This window comes from Paramacrobiotus metropolitanus, unplaced genomic scaffold (assembly GCF_019649055.1).
Source record: "Paramacrobiotus metropolitanus isolate TYO unplaced genomic scaffold, Prichtersi_v1.0 Parri_scaffold0000248, whole genome shotgun sequence".
Classification (NCBI taxonomy): domain Eukaryota; kingdom Metazoa; phylum Tardigrada; class Eutardigrada; order Parachela; family Macrobiotidae; genus Paramacrobiotus; species Paramacrobiotus metropolitanus.
In genome coordinates, this window is record NW_026570468.1 from 24,300 (window position 1) to 40,764 (window position 16,465).

Sequence of the window (16,465 nt, forward strand, 5' to 3'; positions counted from 1 at the left end):
TAGCACACTTTAAGCACGTAATGTTTTTAATTGAACCGTTATAAATTTTTATAGAAAACGTAATTACCGATCTGTGACCTGCACATGCATGACAGCATAACGCCAGGTAAATCTGTAAGCTGGACCCGCTAATTGCTCAGCGAATGCACAGAGAGAGACGCGGTAGTTCTTTTCCAGTTTGAAGTAAGGAACCCCTTTTTAATGTTCTTTATGCTGACGTCGTGACAGTTTGATTTATTGCCTGTCTGTACAATAGCCGCAATCCTTTCCTCATTCGTCAGTGCGATGTTTAATTTGTGCCCGGTAATTTCTGTTTCCGGTGCTGTCTGACAATTTTTTTCTGAATGAACGGGTAGGAAATTTCCCTGGTTCTTTGTTCCGGTGCCATGCATATGTTTCCCTGCATTATCTCACTTAGGTTATCATCTTGTAATCATAAGCCGTAAATTTTTCGACATCAGTAAAGCAGCAAGCCTGATTTCCGGTCTTCTTATCAACCCTTGTTGTGGACGGAGAACGCAACCCGGATTCAGCGTAATTTGGGGATAAACACAGGAAGAAACTGGCGTCCAGACGGCCTTGGTACGACCGGCAGGAAAATTATTTACTGCCTCGGTACAGGAGAATGTCTGCCGGGGAATTGCTCCAAGATAATTTAATTGCGATCACGCCGTCAAATGATAAATTAATCAGACGGCATCGTATTGCAAAAACAAATTATCCCGATCCAGCGCCATATAATGTGGAACCCGGCATTCTACTTCACAGCTTTGAAAATCAGTGCCATGCGAATTCGACCGATACTTCGCATAGCGCGGTTGTTGCACCCGCTTCATCGCTTTTCTAGCGTTTCCAAGGGAGATCCTTAACTTGTGCTTTATCAGCCACATAGCGAATACTACACATCATGGAAATATTTAACAATACATCCGTTTATCATAATACCACGGTGACCTTTTTCATTCCGCGAACTGGCTGGAACCCTCTACTGATTCTTCAGTTATCCATAGCTGTTATATCCGTTATCTTAAACGCCATGATGCTCGTCCTGCAGTTTCTCCCGCAAACCCACGTGACCTCTTTCACCATCTACCTGATTGTCATAGCCACCGGGAATATCGTCATCATGGTGGTCATGCGACCCATCGGTGTGATGAACTCCTTTACCGGCATCTGGCCAGGCGGACGGCCACTGTGTGCGGCATACACTTACGCTCAGTTTGTCGTTAGTATGATCCCCGTACTCCTGCATGTCCTCATCGCCGTTAACCGTTTATGGGCGGTCACCTACCCCGTCCATTATCGCGTGCGTCATAATAAAAAAGTGGCTTTATTGTTATGCCTGGGCGTAATGGTCTACGTCCACATGGTGCACTTTCCGATTTTCTTGCTGGAATTCTATTACTTCGGTCCAGCAGGAAAGCAGACAGGCTGCCAGCCGGGGGAGGGCGGGATCATACAGTGGCGTCGCGCCGATTTTATTATCCATCGGATCGTGCCGCTTTTTACCATACTTACTATTTACATCTACGTCATTATTAAGCGCTGGTTAAACCGACGCATTATTGCACACCAACCGGAAACGCATCCCAGTGCAGATGCTGATACGCCGAACGCTGATACCGCGGGGAGAAAATCTATAAGCCGCTTGAATCGCCGACAGCAAGATGGCATGGGTATACGACGCCGGACAGTGAAGCCGTTTATCGTTTTGGCCCTGACGTCCATCAACGTTATTGTCTGCTGGGTCCCGGCAGATACCGACTGGGCGCTACTATATTTGAATATGCGACCGCCGGCCTGGGCGCACACCTTAACGGGGACTTTGTACTCGTTGCAGATGGTGTTCGACCCGTTGATGTGGCTGTTCAGCGTACGATAACACCTGCTCATCAATAGCTACCCTAGCGTTAATTTCTTGTTTCGTTGTGCCGAAAAAATAACTGCATCACATCTCTACCGCTGCATCTGCTCTGCTCTGGCATATCTGCTTTAGACTAAATAATTCAGTTTTTGGTACGGGCCTACAATAATCTGATTAATTGCTTCAGCTCCGTCTTTTACCCGTAGTTATTTCTACGGTTACTCGCTCTTGGTAGTTATTACAAATGTAAAATGTTTACGTCAAATAAGTACATGGCACCCGATGAAGAACAAGCAAAGGGCTTACAGAGTTGGCGTAATGCGTCAATCTTTTTCAAAAGCTTCTAGGGTAGTCTAGATTGAGCATTAATTTCACTCACAAATTTCTTTTGCCGATCGGGGACTCCGTATAACAGCCAGCGCTGCGCTTCGACGATCTCAAGAATGATCACATCAAAAATGCATGTACTCCTTAAACACATAAACACGAAAAGTGATTTGTATTAACCTTGATTAGATCGTGGACAGCGTCACAAAATTACATCGAATAAATCAAACAGGAGTTATCAAAATTGTACATATACTCAAACCATTTAGGAAAGCAAGAAAATAAATAATTTATTAAACATGGCTGTTCACCAGTTCGTGTTATCAATATCATGCAACGGTGCCGCTCGATTTTTAACTTGCACCGAATACAAAACCTTTTCCGCCAACATATACAGCGTCTTCCCTGCCCAGGCAATATTAGCCACTGGTCCGGGGGGAGGAATGGAAATAGTGCCGATAAACACTCCTCCCGGGGTGTATACGCGTACTCCATTGCTGACGGTCACGTAAATGTTGCCCTTCTCATCCACTTTGACCGTATCCGGCACGCCCACATCGGTCCCCGTGGAAATGGGATCCAGCTCGGTCAGAACGGGAACACCTTTGTTGCCTTTGGACATGGCGAATACGTGCACGACAATGGGCACGGTGGCATCTGTGGAGCCGTTTCCGATTTGGAATCCTATTTGTTCATAAAACTGTCAATCGCACCTGCTAATACGGCAACGTAACGTATTGTACATACATATGATTAACGATACTACAGTCGAGATGTAACTATTGTTTACGTTATTTACCTGAATTAGCGACGTACAGCCGCGATCCGTCAAGGGAAGGGGAAAGTCCATTCGGCCGGTAGTTAGCCGGAAACTCCCAAATGCGTGTGACATTCAGAGTTCTTTTGTCGGCAAAATAAACAGAAGGCGGCAACGTGTTTTTCGGTCGGAAATTTTGATAGAAACCATAAGGCGGATCGGTGAAAAAGTAGCCATCGTACTGGTCACTTAATACAACATCGTTGGGACTACTAAAATCCAGATTTGGCTGTAATGGCTGCAAAAGCAAAATGCAAAGTAAATTAATGATATTTTTTGGAAGCAATATTGCGAAAGTATTTCACTGACGATTTTTGTAGCCACTAGTGTTTCGATATTCAGCCTCATCAACGAGCCCGATGTCGTGTTATATCCTTGCGAACAGTAGACAATCTCCTTCCGATTAATGCGTGCGCCTCCATTGGCCATCAGAATCGGGGGATTGGTTGTCACTGTGACCGGCACTGCGTTCGGCGTCGCCACATTCAATTTGGAAATGCGAATATGTTCTTCTCCATTGCTGTTAATAAAGCGGTTGGACGAGAAATACAACTCGTTGGTGGTCTCCACAAACACCGGTCCTTCGTGAAATATCGCGTCGTTTGACTGGGATACTTGCCTAAATGTGTTCATGTCCACAATGTCCGATAAAGACACTGCCGGGTTTCCGGCATAGCTTTGTGGGGCCGCATATGCGGACGGTAATGCATAAGTCGGTATAATTGCCGGGGCAGATGGATAGGAACCTACCAGAGGGACCGGTGATGGAGGTGACGGATACGGTATGGGTGGGCCCTGTGGTATCTGATAAGCTGGTAACTGAGAAAGTTGATATTGTGGATAGAGTGCCGGATTTTGGTACGGGATGGGTTGCGGAACAGCATAATGCACGTCGGGAGGGGCATGATTGTAAGGATAGTAACTGCTATTGACCGGAGCTTCATTATAAGGGTACCAGCGCCGTCTGGGTAACGGTGCATAAGGGCCGGGATAATTCTGACTGGTACCTCGTCAAACAACAAATCTTGCATAATTAACATCTATCGATGCATTTCATGCGTAAGTTATAATGCTACTCGTATAAAGTATTATAAATTTTGTTACTTCCAGCTGGACAACAGTACACAAACCTCCACCGCTCTCCTTATGGGATTGTTGTTTAATTATCACCTGGTTCTTTTCAATAATTAACAGTATTCTTCAGAAAAAACGGTTATATTATGATATGCATGTTTTTTTGCAATGTCTAAATATACTGCCGATTTTTCATACAAATTTCTACATATTTACCGCTACGTAAATACGCACATCCTTTTATTTGCATTTATGTCTACCTTGAACGCGGACAATGTAAGATCCATTCATAGCCCGCTGTAGTAGTGGGTCATACGTCACCGGCTTATAATCAGAGTTTGTTGGCACTGGAAAATAACTGGCACCGCCATCGCTGTTCCGGTTAAGATATCCGGCGTTATAATAACTTAACTGATGATTCTCTGACAGGATAACACGTAAAACATAAGAAATAGCAATAAAACAATGCCAGTATAATTTCACAAACGTATAACGATTTCCCATCCTGATATTGATGTACTGGTACATTTACTGCGTATGGCTTGTAGCTGGATGATCAAAACCCGCAAAAATTAGCAAAATTTTCACTGGACGCAATTGAACGCCACATTAGTGCGATGGCGTTGCGGTTCAAAAACCAGGTTCAAAACACAAGCGATCATTTACATTTCTGTACAAAAAAGAGGTACGAGCATGACCTTTGACACATTGCGGAGACCGATCGACTGTGAATCGTCAGTGCCACTATGGAATACGACTGATCTTTAATGCGATTACGCCTCCGGAATGATGCATTTACATACTGACACATGTTCGTAATGCTGAATTAAACATTAGCATTAAGCCCAAATATTACTTACTCTGTATATTATATGTACTGTACTAGTGCCTCCGGAATGATGCATTTACATACTGACACATGTTCGTAATGCTGAATTAAACATTAGCATTAAGCCCAAATATTACTTACTCTGTATATTATATGTACAGTACTAGTACATCAGCTGCAGCTATAATTACATTATATTACACAAAAGATACTACACAAAAACTCATAAATCATTATGTTTATTAGTTAATATGATAATCATATTTGATTTGTTGATATTGTTTTCGTGACGCTGTCCACTATACTCAAGCTTAATAAAGATTTATACTCGTATAATCATTTGTCTGTATCCAGTTATGAAGTAAAATTGTTGGACTGACGCTTGATACTTGATAGTTGCTGGGCACGGTTTTGCTCGACTTGATCGTTTCTTATATTCAGTGTTATTCGCTGCATAGTTACTGGAATGCTTATTACTTACGTATAACTGTAAAAGTAAACCCGCGCAGGCGTATTGTTTATAACATTACTTTTATTAGTGTAAACCCGCGCAGGCGTATTGTTATGTGTAATGGCAGATGCATAATGGCAGATGGAGAGACTGTATAAGTTAACCACTAGCATAATCTGTAGTTTGTGTGAAAACATTTTTACGAGTCAGATACATGACCTGCATCCGTAATTTTGTATGAGTACATGACACATTACAAGTTTCAGTTGACAAAAAAACAGGGTTGCGCTTATGTTGTGTGCATTTCTGAAATTATTATGAGTCTTTATTGAAGTTGCTTCTGTGAAGCAATCTGTTTAATTCTACTGTTCGTTGCTGTGTTGCTAAATGCAGTCATTGCCGCGCTTATCTCAAGAATCAATGTATTACTTGAACGCCTGTGCACGAAATTGCCTGTGCACGAAATTTTAAAAATTTATAAATAATTTTGGAAAGGAAAACATTTATTGTATCACCAGTTTGTGTTATTAATATCATGCAACGGTGCCGCTCCGTTTTTTGCTTGCACCGAATACAAAACGTTTCCGCTAAGATGTACAATGTCTTCCCCGCCCAGGCAATATTGGCCACTGGTCCGGCGGACGGAATGAGGATGGTGTCGATATACACTCCTCCCGGGGTGTACACGCGGACTCCATTGCTGACGGTCACGTAAATGTTGCCCTTCTCGTCCACTTTGACCGTATCCGGCACACCGACGCCGGTGCCCGTGGAAATGGGATCCATCTCGGTCAACACGGGAACACCCTTGCTGCCTTTGGACATGGCGAAGACGTGCATGACAATGGGAACGCTCGGGTCCGTTGAACCGTTGCCGATTTGGAATCCTAGTCGTTGATAAAAATTGTCAATCCTACGTGCATGTGTGGCCCATTGAACGGGGGCGCTTAAGAGAAATATTGACATGTATTGAAAAAGTCTTGTACCTGAGTTGGCGACATACAACCGAGATCCGTCGGCGGACGGCGAAAGCCCATTTGGCCGGTAGTTCGAGGGAAAAAACCAAATGCGTGTGACATTCAAACTTCGTCTGTCGGCGAAATAAACAGCAGGCGGCATGGTGTTCTCGGGACGGAAGTTTTGATAGTATCCATATGGTGGATCGGTGAAAAAGTAGCCATCGTACTGGTCGCTTAAAACAACATCGTTTGGACTGCTAAAATCTGGGTTTGGATCTGCGGTCCCGAAAGGCCGCACAATTTGCAAAGGCTGCAAAGGGAGCAAAAAGGTAAGTTAAATCCTACCTACCCATGAACAGCATGTCACTTACGATTTTTGTAGCCACGAGTGTTTCGATATTCAGCCTCATCAATGATCCCGGCGTCGAGTTATACCCTTGCGAACAATAGACAATTTCCTTCAGATTAATGCGTGCACCTCCATTAGCCATCAGAATCGGGGGATTGGTTGTCACTGTGACCGGCGTGGCATTGGGCGTGGTCACATTCAGTTTGGAAATGCGGATGTTCTGTCCACCGCTGCTGTCGGTAAAACGGTTGGACGAGAAGTAGAGCTCATTGGTCGTCTCCACAAACACCGGTCCTTCGTGGAATATCGCCTCGGTTGACTGTGATACTTGCTTAAATGTACTCATATCTACAATGTCCGATAAGGACATTGCCGTGTTTCCGGCATAGTTTTGCGCGACAGACAGGCTGACGTGCACCAGAAAGGTAAATATTTTCCAGAACATTGTCGCTGTTGGAAGGAGCAGGAAAGATGTATCGTCGAGGCTTTGCTTGAATATGTACAACGTCTAGTTTTTGTGCATGACGGTATCAATATCAACGTCTAGTTAATGATATACTGGGTATATAAACAGGTTTTCAAGCTAACTTTGCAGAAGCTGATATTGCTGAAATATAATGCCGATCCTTGTTCAAAGCGTATTATTGAATGAACAAGATGCGGTGTCGGTGTACGCGAAAGGTTTTTGTCTGTAGAGTGCCATTTAAGCGATGGTCTGTTTCCACAAGCGGTGATTTATTTTCTTATTGTGGCATAAACGCCGATTTGATAACTCTATTTGTACTTGCACAACAGATTGCTACAACCGCATTATGCCATCATTGGGTTTGTAATAATTTGTTTGGTGTCGTAAAAGCACTTTAAGGTACGAGTACATTATGCAGCCACCCAGTTTTTAAAACCCCCCGGTCAGACGCTGCTTCGGAAAACCGTTACAACAGTACGATTTGCCGAGAATCCAGTTGCTATCATGCTCTATTATCCGCTCTAACTGAAATACCCAGACCAAGTACGGTATTTACGTACCCAGACCGAGTAAGTACGAATGAAGATGTACGAGTATTTTGTCCCCTTTCAATCGATTTTCACAAAACATGATAAAACGAGAAAATCATTATTCACGAATTGCCATTTTAACCACCAAAACACGTGTTTACTCTCTTCTATGCCTTCGATACTGCCAAGAACAGACACTACAATCATTTCCTCTTTGAATTTCAGCACTTGATATAAAACCATCTAAATACCGATCTACAGTACAAGGGAATACGTACACAATAATAACATACGGGTAGACTTAAATTTTATTAAATTCACAGAATAAAAAGCAGCTTAATAAATCTATCACCTGAAACGTTCAGGTAAATGCACTACATGTCTCTAATATGAAACATACGCAAAAGAAACCGGGAGTGGAATAATAAACAGGCCCATAACATAAATCACCTGATCTGTGTCCGACCTAACCTATCTTCAACTACCAAACGACATGCGGGCAATTGATCATCAGCTTTTAAATAGAATTAGCTAAGCTAATTCCGGTTAACGCAGCGGAGGCGATCGCAAGGCTGGACGACTTGGTTGACCAGTGTTCAGCCAAGAAAACCCATTAGGGTGTGTCTTGGGATGCATATCCCGATGCTGTATAAGCAATGCAGTTTCGGTTGTGGATGTTTCATGTGTAGTGACTGTGCATTTCTGTTAGTGCATTTTCAGTTCATGTTGTGTTGGAGTAAAGGTTGTTCTCGTGTAACAAGTTGTTCTTCCCTCCCGCCCACCCTCTTTGGAGAGGAGAGGGGGGGGTGTTTTAGCAAGGACGGCGGGGCCGGTTGCGCCGGTGTCCCGTGTTCCGGTGCTAGTGTCTTCACCCAATGCCCAAATAAAATTGAATCGTTACGCGCTGCTGTTGTTCCTACCGTAGACTGCGTTAAGAGCCCATTATTCACTATTGCAGTACTCCTATATATTGCTCTTACACGCCACGCGAGAACACCAAGGTCGGCTCGGAATTTACTTCCTTTGGGCAGTTATGCCGAACATGGCCGGAACCGGCCCCAAGCCATCACAAACACAAAAAAACGAAGAAAAAAATTTTACGCAGCAAGTGACACATATTAGCGTTTAACATTTCCAAATTTATACCAATTCAAACACTCATACATAACTGTAACAGAGAGACCACTAGAAAGGGGTGTGCCGTGTGTGCAAGCAATACCCGGATTCCTGCGTCCCTCTGCATCCAATCCGTACAAGACTGCCGATTTTGCTGCTTGCCAGAAGACGTTTCTGTTTTTATGGTTTTTGCGTGACAAACAATCAAACACTAGATAAATCATAAATATCGAGAAACTTGACAGTAACGGTTTGTGTACTTCGAAATCACGAGAGCAGTGTCACGTTTTTAATGCGAAAAACGAATAGAGATCGAGTATTCTCTTGAAAATCAACATATTGTTTGCCATCCAGCAGGTGGTTTGTACTCTGAAAAACAATACTCCGATTACATTTTTAATCTCCGCTTTGACACTGACCTTACTGACTTGTCGAGCAAGTTCGTAAGGGGCACATGCCAGTATGACGAAGTCAGACGGATGTTTACAAACTGATTGAATTATTAGACAAATTTCAAAGGGAGACTGCACCCACAGTATGACATAGTTTAGCAGTGGTCGAGAAATTTAGTTACAGACGTAGTCTTGTGACGGAGCACGTCTACAGTAAAATGACCTTTGTAAAAGACAGAAGAGAACGGACCCTCGAATCGAATCTTTCACTTTGCAATATGACACCCAAAATAATATTTTGACAGCACATGTTACAGCTACTAACTGCAATCATAGAATGACTGCATAGGTTCCGTAACATTAGGTCGAAGAACGTTCGTATTTCCAAATTCCACGGTTTTCCGGCACAAAAGTTTTAAAGCTCCTCAAGCCGGAGCTTTTGTTTAGATTCATTTTATTAGCACGCGTACAACTCGGCAGTTTTCTATTACGTCATATATGGCTTTTTTTAACAACACCACGGCTCAGAACGCCAGCCAGCCGGCCGCTGCACAACTGGGCTGGACACCGTTACTGCTGGCATCCACAACCATCTCCTGTGCGTCCTTCACCTGCAACGCCATCATGCTGCTTCTCCAGTTCCTACCGCAGACACTGGTCACATCTTTCACCATCTACCTCATCGCCATCTCCATCGGGAATATTGTATGGCTGGTCGGCGTGCGGCCGCTCGCTGTTTACAGCTCGATTACGGGCGTATGGCCTGGAGGTCACGGCGTGTGTGCAACGTACACGTATTTCCAGTTCGTTATCAGTCAAATACCCGTACTCATCCATGTCCTCATCTCTCTCAACCGTCTCTGGGCAGTCAGCTATCCCGCATCGTACCGGCAGATCCATCATAAAAAGATGGCAGTTCTACTTTGTCTAGCAACTGTGGCATACGTCCACGTCGTGCATTTTACCATGTTTTTACTTGAGTTCTTTCACTACAGTCCAGCTGTTAAACCGAGTGGTTGCCAGCCGGGTGCCGGAGGGATACTCAACTGGCGACGGGTCGACATCATCATCCATCGCATCATTCCTCTTTTTCTGGTTTTGGGTATCTATATCCATATAATCTTTAAACGCTGGATGAAGAAACACGAGCAACAGGCTGTAAATCCAGCGTCCAGCCAAAATGCTACAGCTAGTACCAAAGCTGCGGGAGAAGCCGGTGGTCTAGAAAGGTTAGCAGGGATCATGCAAGCAGGACGACGTCGTTCGCTAATCAAGCGGCGTCAAGTGAAGCCCTTCATTATCCTGACTGCTACGTCAATAACGGTTTTCATTTGCTGGGTCCCGTCGGATGTTTACTGGGCACTGATTTATCTGAACTTTCGACTGCCCTATTGGGTATTTAATATAACATCGACGTTGTACTCTCTGCAAATGTTTTTTGACCCCATAATGTGGCTGATCAGTCTACGATAACAGTACCCCGTGCATTTTACTCGAAAAGATGTTTTATTGGGTTATTCAAATCAACGTTGGTTAAACACAAGATCACTTAAGCACTGGTTAAACGCCAGATCACGCAGTACGTACAAGTATTTCTTTTCCGCATATAATACACTTCGTCCAAGACTCCAAACTCTTACCGCTACAGAACGTTTCGTGAACGCAAGCAGCATTGCCTTGCATTAAAGCGACATTAAACATATTTATAGATTAGGTGCATTTTTTAAAGTTGAATAATGTATTGTCTTAATGATTTGTCAATTTCGAATAGCAAGAGTTTTTTCTTGTGAAATAAATACAATAGATCACACGTTAATGGAGATTTTGTCCATGAAAACATGTTCTTGAAATGGGTCGATTTAAATGATCAAAGAGGTAGAACGCGCTATACGTTATGGACACCCTACCGGACTCTGACGGCATATCCGAAGTGATTTTGGTGTAACTTTGAATGTCATTTGCTGTTACCGCATACGATAATTGGCATGCCGCAGTTTATGGTAATGCAAAATTTTCTAACATTGTCTGTGGGGTGCCAAGTACAGATATAACGCAACCATTTCAGGAATCAGCACCCCCAGACTTTCTATCTGGAACAATAATAGCGACACCGAATGTGTTTTGAGCATGCCGCTCTTAATTTGTGAAAGACTAATCATGTACGTAATTTAATCGACTGCTCCTTCTGCCTTTGGTTCAGATCAATCGGGGATGAAATTCGTTAATCGTTAATAAGAACTAAAGATGCTGCTAACGTTCAAAGACATCGTGCGATCAAAAATGATCAAAAATCAGTGCTTAGAACCTAAGTAGGGTAAGTAATTAAACCGTAAGCGAAGTGGAAACAAGTTCTCGATCTCATATTGTAGTGGGCTACTGGGCTCAGTGGGCTAAATGGGCTACCTGCTCTGATTCGAATTTAATTAAATTAATTAAATTAAATTAAATTAGTAATGTCTAAACACGATGCTTCAAAATCTACGCGTATACGGCGTATTTAATTAATAAATTGCACACATTTCGAATTGCAATACAATGAATGATGCAAGCAAAAGCAGTTAAAAAGCCAATATCACGATACCATGGGCGACACGCTTTTAAGGTGTGGCTAACAAAGCCTGGACCAACGTAATGCATCTTAATGTAAATTTACTGGCGCTTTGACCTAACCTTTAAACGCTTGATTTTTCTTTTTCGGCATTACCATAGGATAGTTTTGGGATAATCAGGGGCGCTGAAGAGAACTAAGTGGTATTACTCAAGCTCTTTTACTTCAGGCTTAAAAGCCACATAAGCGGGTCAAAAATTGTTTGCAGAGCCGTCAGAATAATGCTGACGTTGAAAGTCCAGAAAGGCATTTGGATGCCGGCGTAGAGCATTGCCCAGTAGATATCGGCGGGAAGCCAGCAAACCAGCACGCTAAGCGTCGTCATCGTCAGGACCAGAAACGGTTTGACCTTTCTTTGCCGAGCATACTTCCTTCTCAGTCGGCGAGACCTCACTCCCTCTGTGGCACTTGCCTTCGTCTCGCTGCCACTAACTCCTTGGCTCGTTCCAGCGTTGCTATCATTATTAACCGCCCGCCTGTTCTTCCAGCGCGTCACTGTCATGTAAATATAAATCCCGATCACCAGCAGCAGCGGAATAAACCGGTGCAGAACGATATCCGCGCGTCGCCACTCCAGAATGCCTCCCGCGCCGGGTTGGCAGTTGTTGTGTCGGCCGGGCGGACTGTAGTAGAAGAATTCCAGCAAGAAGAGGGAAGTGCACAAGATGGACATAGCTACCGTCCCCAGACACAGTAACGCCGCCGTCTTTTGGCTGTGGTGTCGCCGGTACGAGTGAGGATACTGGAAAGCCCATAGACGGTTCACCGAGATGAGGACGTGCAGGAATACCGGGATCTGCGTGATGACAAACTGTACGTACATGTACAGGATACATACGGGTTGGCCGCCGGGCCAGGCGCCCCGGACAGTGTTGATTACGGCGATGACCCGCATCACGGCCAAACCGGGAAGATTACTGATGCAGATGAAAATCAGGTAAATGGTGAAGGAGGTTAAGCGCATTCGCGGTGACAGTTGTAGCAGCAGTATACCTATGTTTAGAATGACGGCGATGGCAGCAATGGCGGTCAAGAAGCCAAGTATGGGATTCCATCCGGGTCGGGTGCCGCCAGACTGCGTGGCATTAAACTGGCGAAATGTTGTGTTATTAGCGGCATCCATCAGAAACAGGTTTTTTTTCAAATATTGATAAACAAACGGGAATGCACTGATATTTGTAGATGGATGGTGACAATCTCGAGCTCCAAATATACAGTAACTGCCGTCTTTAGTAGAGACAAAAGGATCGCGGAAACTGATTTGTAATTTTTAATTGTGCTCAAATGAATTTCGATGTTTGCATCAGACCCTGGATTCCGGAATATGAGGATGTAATCCAAATGAACCATGAGAAAGGAAGTTAATTTCCTGTATGAATTAACAGAAAAGATAACAGCCTACACATGACGCGCGCGTGGGATGTTATTTATGCTGCCGCTTGTCTGTCTACACAGAATCAATGAGATTTGCGGTAATATTCCAGGCCAAATAACAAGACATTCAACGACGACTGCCATGCTATAATTATGACCTTTTTGATGCTTACGCAATAACATATCAAAACAATAGATGCAATCCGAAAACAAGAAAAAAACCAGCTGGTGATCGCTTTGTGCGGGAATCAAAGAAAACCGACCTTATGACGCACTACGCCGCCGATAAGAAAAGAAAGTAATCCGCTCACTTCTGCTCGTTTGCATAAGTCTTACGTATACGTAGATGTAGAGTGTAGAGATATCGCAATTGCAAGGCTAACCGCTTGGCGTACGCAATCGATTTCCTGCTTATGCACTGGGATACGGTCAAGACTACAACGGAGGTATCTGTCTCCGCATTTGTCAGTTCATTTTTAACCAGCTCCTCCCAGCAAGAATTCTATTATGTGGTTACATCATTAATTGGATCGTTTAGTGGCAGTTGCCGGTGCCGACGTAAACAAGCCTATCGGAAAGGAGGTAAACCATATTTCTTTTAAAAGCTGTCCAATATTCCGGCATATTTGAAAAAGGCAGCATTCAACGGTACGATACCAGTATCCGGGACAACCGAGATTCTGTAAAGTAGCCGTAATTACGGCAGTCATGGCAAGCAAAAGTATGTAGCGGTTAAAGGTCATCCTGACGCTGTTCTCATGTTAACACTCGAACAGTGGCTGGCCAAACTACTTTCGCGGACCACCTATTCCAGACATCCGATCCATCGTCTCCAGCACTCTTATAACAACAATCGTGCACGGTTTTTCGCTTCCTGGAAAAAGTGATAGTGGCGTAAGCGCTTGTATAATCAAGCTAATTAACGCGTTAACACAAGTTAGCAGCGTGCAAATCCGTACAACGAGCTCGTTGTACGGATTTGCAAATTAGGTTAGCTGAACAAATTAGGCTCGAGCCTAATTTGTTCAGCTCATCCCTGAATCAGCGGAATATAAGACGACGGTCATGTGATAGATGGGCTGGAATGCTGGCATCAATTTCCTGATTTCTAACGGCTAAATGTCACCGGATTTTGGAATACGGTAAGAGGATTTAACTGCATACCGCAGTATAGGACAAGGTCATGGTTCTATTGCAGATACATTCCGTAAAATCGTCTACGTGGACGTTGACCTTTCATTAGAGTTCTCCTAATTGTCCTACAGTGAACCGGTAGCTGAATAATGAATTCCACTAGCAACACTACAATTACCTTCAACACCACTCAGCCGGCAGCTGCACCATCAGGCTGGACGCCCGTCCTGGTCATGATGGCCCTCATTGCTGGTATCTCATTTTCATTAAACGCCGTCATGCTCCTGCTACAGTTCCTCCCGCAAACCCGCATCACATCCTTCACCGTGTACCTGATTGCCATATCCATTGGAAATCTCGGCTATTTAGCCATCGTCCGGCCGATCGGGATTATGACCACCGCAACGGGAGCATTCCCCGGCGGTTTGGCATTATGTATGTTTTACATGTACGTGCAGTTTGTCATCTGTCAATTGCCGGTACTGGTGCACGCCCTCATCTCCATCAACCGGTTCTGGGCGATCAGGTACCCCGTATCCTACCGGCATCGTCATCATAAAAAGATGGCCATTTCGTTGTGCGCCGGCGTGCTGCTGTACGTCCACGTGGTGCAGTTTCCTATGCTCATGGTGGAATACTTAAGTATCAGCCCTATCAAGGAAGGTTGCCAGGTGACCAGCGCCTCGTGGATGCCCTGGCGCATCGCCGATATCGTTCTGCATCGCTTCGTGCCGCTGATTCTAGTCATCGGAATTTACATCTACATTATTGTCACGAAATGGAAAAAGAAGCGTGCTGTTGATCACCACGAAATGAGCGCCGTCTCCACGCAGAATGGCACAGTTTTCACGAAGGCGGATATTGTCGAGGATGATGATGAAAGGGCCGCCGAAAAGAAACCCAAAGGGAAGAAGTCCCCAGGGAAGAAGCGGCAGGTTAAGCCGTTTATCGTACTAACGATGACCTCAGTTTCCGTGCTGCTGTGCTGGATTCCCGCGGATGTGTATTGGACGATGCTGTACGTGGGATTCCGCTTACCCGGCTGGGCCTACACAATAATCAGTACTTTATACAGTCTGCAAATGATTTTCGACCCTCTGATGTGGATGATTAGCCTGAAATAACCGAGTAGTGCTATATACTGTATTATAATTTATAAGTACCTAGTTCGTAAATTTGCTGATCGAGTATTGCTGTCTACTTTTGGCTGGCGAACCTTATCAGAATCTTAGTGGCTAATGGTGGCTCTTTCAGCTGTGCACACAATAATTACGGGTCGTTAATAATGCGTTCCTTTAGGTTTCTCGCGGATCTTTCCGTAACACCTGTGTCGTTTGAGGCACCTCACATACAGTACATGAAAAATTTTTTGCACTTGATAGCGTGAATAAAAGTGTTCGTTTGTATCATATTCTCATTCGATTTGAAACAGTAATAGTCGTTTACCTGAATTAGCGATCGTACAACTGAGATCCATCCGCGGAAGGCGAAAGTCCCTTCGGTCGGTAATTAGGAAGAAACTCCTAAATGAGTGTGACATTCAGACTTCTTCTGTCAGCGAAGTAGACAAGAGATGGCAATGTGTTTTAGGTCGAAAGCTTTGGTAGTAGCCATAAGGCGGACCAGTGAAAAAGTAGCTGTCTGTTGGCCGCTTAACAGAATATCGTTTGGACTGCTAAAATCCAGGTTTGGCTGCAACTGCTGCAAGAACGATAAATAAAATTGTCAGGCTGACGTTATTACGTACGAGTTACGACAACGCTTAACGGTTTCGGTCACCATTTTTGCAGCCACGGCCCACGAGTGTTTCCATATCCAGTCTCATCAGTGACCCCGGTGCGTGTCGTGTTAAGCCCTTGCGAACAATAGACAATCCCTTTAAGGTTAGTGCGGGCGCTTCCATTAACAATCGAAGTCGAGGGACTGGTTGACACCATCACAGGCGCTGTACTGGGCGTGGCCACATTTAATTTGGAATTCGGCATTCAATTTGTCCACCATTGCTGTTGGTAAACCGGTTGGACGAAATGCACAGCTCATAGAGAGTCTCAACAAACATCGGTCCTTCACAAATATCGCCTCAGTTGACTGGGGATACTCAATATTTTCCAAGCCTTGTCGTAGTTGGACCAAAGCACCATCAGACTAGTGATGCGTTAATCTGCAAGTGTGAAG

The 16,465-nt window shown here is 44.3% G+C and overlaps 5 protein-coding genes across 5 annotated transcripts; 3 read left to right on the forward strand and 2 right to left on the reverse strand.

Annotated features, from left to right (window-relative positions):
• The first annotated feature begins 1,039 nt into the window (after positions 1–1,039).
• LOC129601528 (cysteinyl leukotriene receptor 1-like) lies at positions 1,040–1,882 on the forward strand. The gene has a single exon (XM_055500366.1). The coding sequence runs from the start codon at positions 1,040–1,042 to the stop codon at positions 1,880–1,882; it is 843 nt and encodes a 280-aa protein (XP_055356341.1).
• Positions 1,883–2,498: 616 nt separating this feature from the next.
• LOC129601529 (uncharacterized) lies at positions 2,499–7,194 on the reverse strand. The gene is made up of 6 exons (XM_055500367.1): positions 6,693–7,194; positions 6,349–6,631; positions 5,931–6,249; positions 3,318–3,627; positions 2,991–3,246; positions 2,499–2,875 (listed from the first exon to the last, which is right to left on the reverse strand). The coding sequence occupies exons 1-6, from the start codon at positions 7,113–7,115 to the stop codon at positions 2,499–2,501; spliced, it is 1,968 nt and encodes a 655-aa protein (XP_055356342.1). The 5' UTR covers positions 7,116–7,194.
• Positions 7,195–9,672: 2,478 nt separating this feature from the next.
• On the forward strand, positions 9,673–10,647 carry LOC129601530 (uncharacterized). Its single transcript, XM_055500368.1, has one exon. The coding sequence runs from the start codon at positions 9,673–9,675 to the stop codon at positions 10,645–10,647; it is 975 nt and encodes a 324-aa protein (XP_055356343.1).
• A 1,295-nt stretch (positions 10,648–11,942) lies between these two features.
• On the reverse strand, positions 11,943–12,905 carry LOC129601531 (prostaglandin E2 receptor EP4 subtype-like). The gene has a single exon (XM_055500370.1). The coding sequence runs from the start codon at positions 12,903–12,905 to the stop codon at positions 11,943–11,945; it is 963 nt and encodes a 320-aa protein (XP_055356345.1).
• Positions 12,906–14,439: 1,534 nt separating this feature from the next.
• On the forward strand, positions 14,440–15,414 carry LOC129601532 (alpha-2 adrenergic receptor-like). The gene has a single exon (XM_055500371.1). It carries the CDS (start codon positions 14,440–14,442, stop codon positions 15,412–15,414), a length of 975 nt encoding a protein of 324 aa, XP_055356346.1.
• Positions 15,415–16,465: the final 1,051 nt, after the last annotated feature.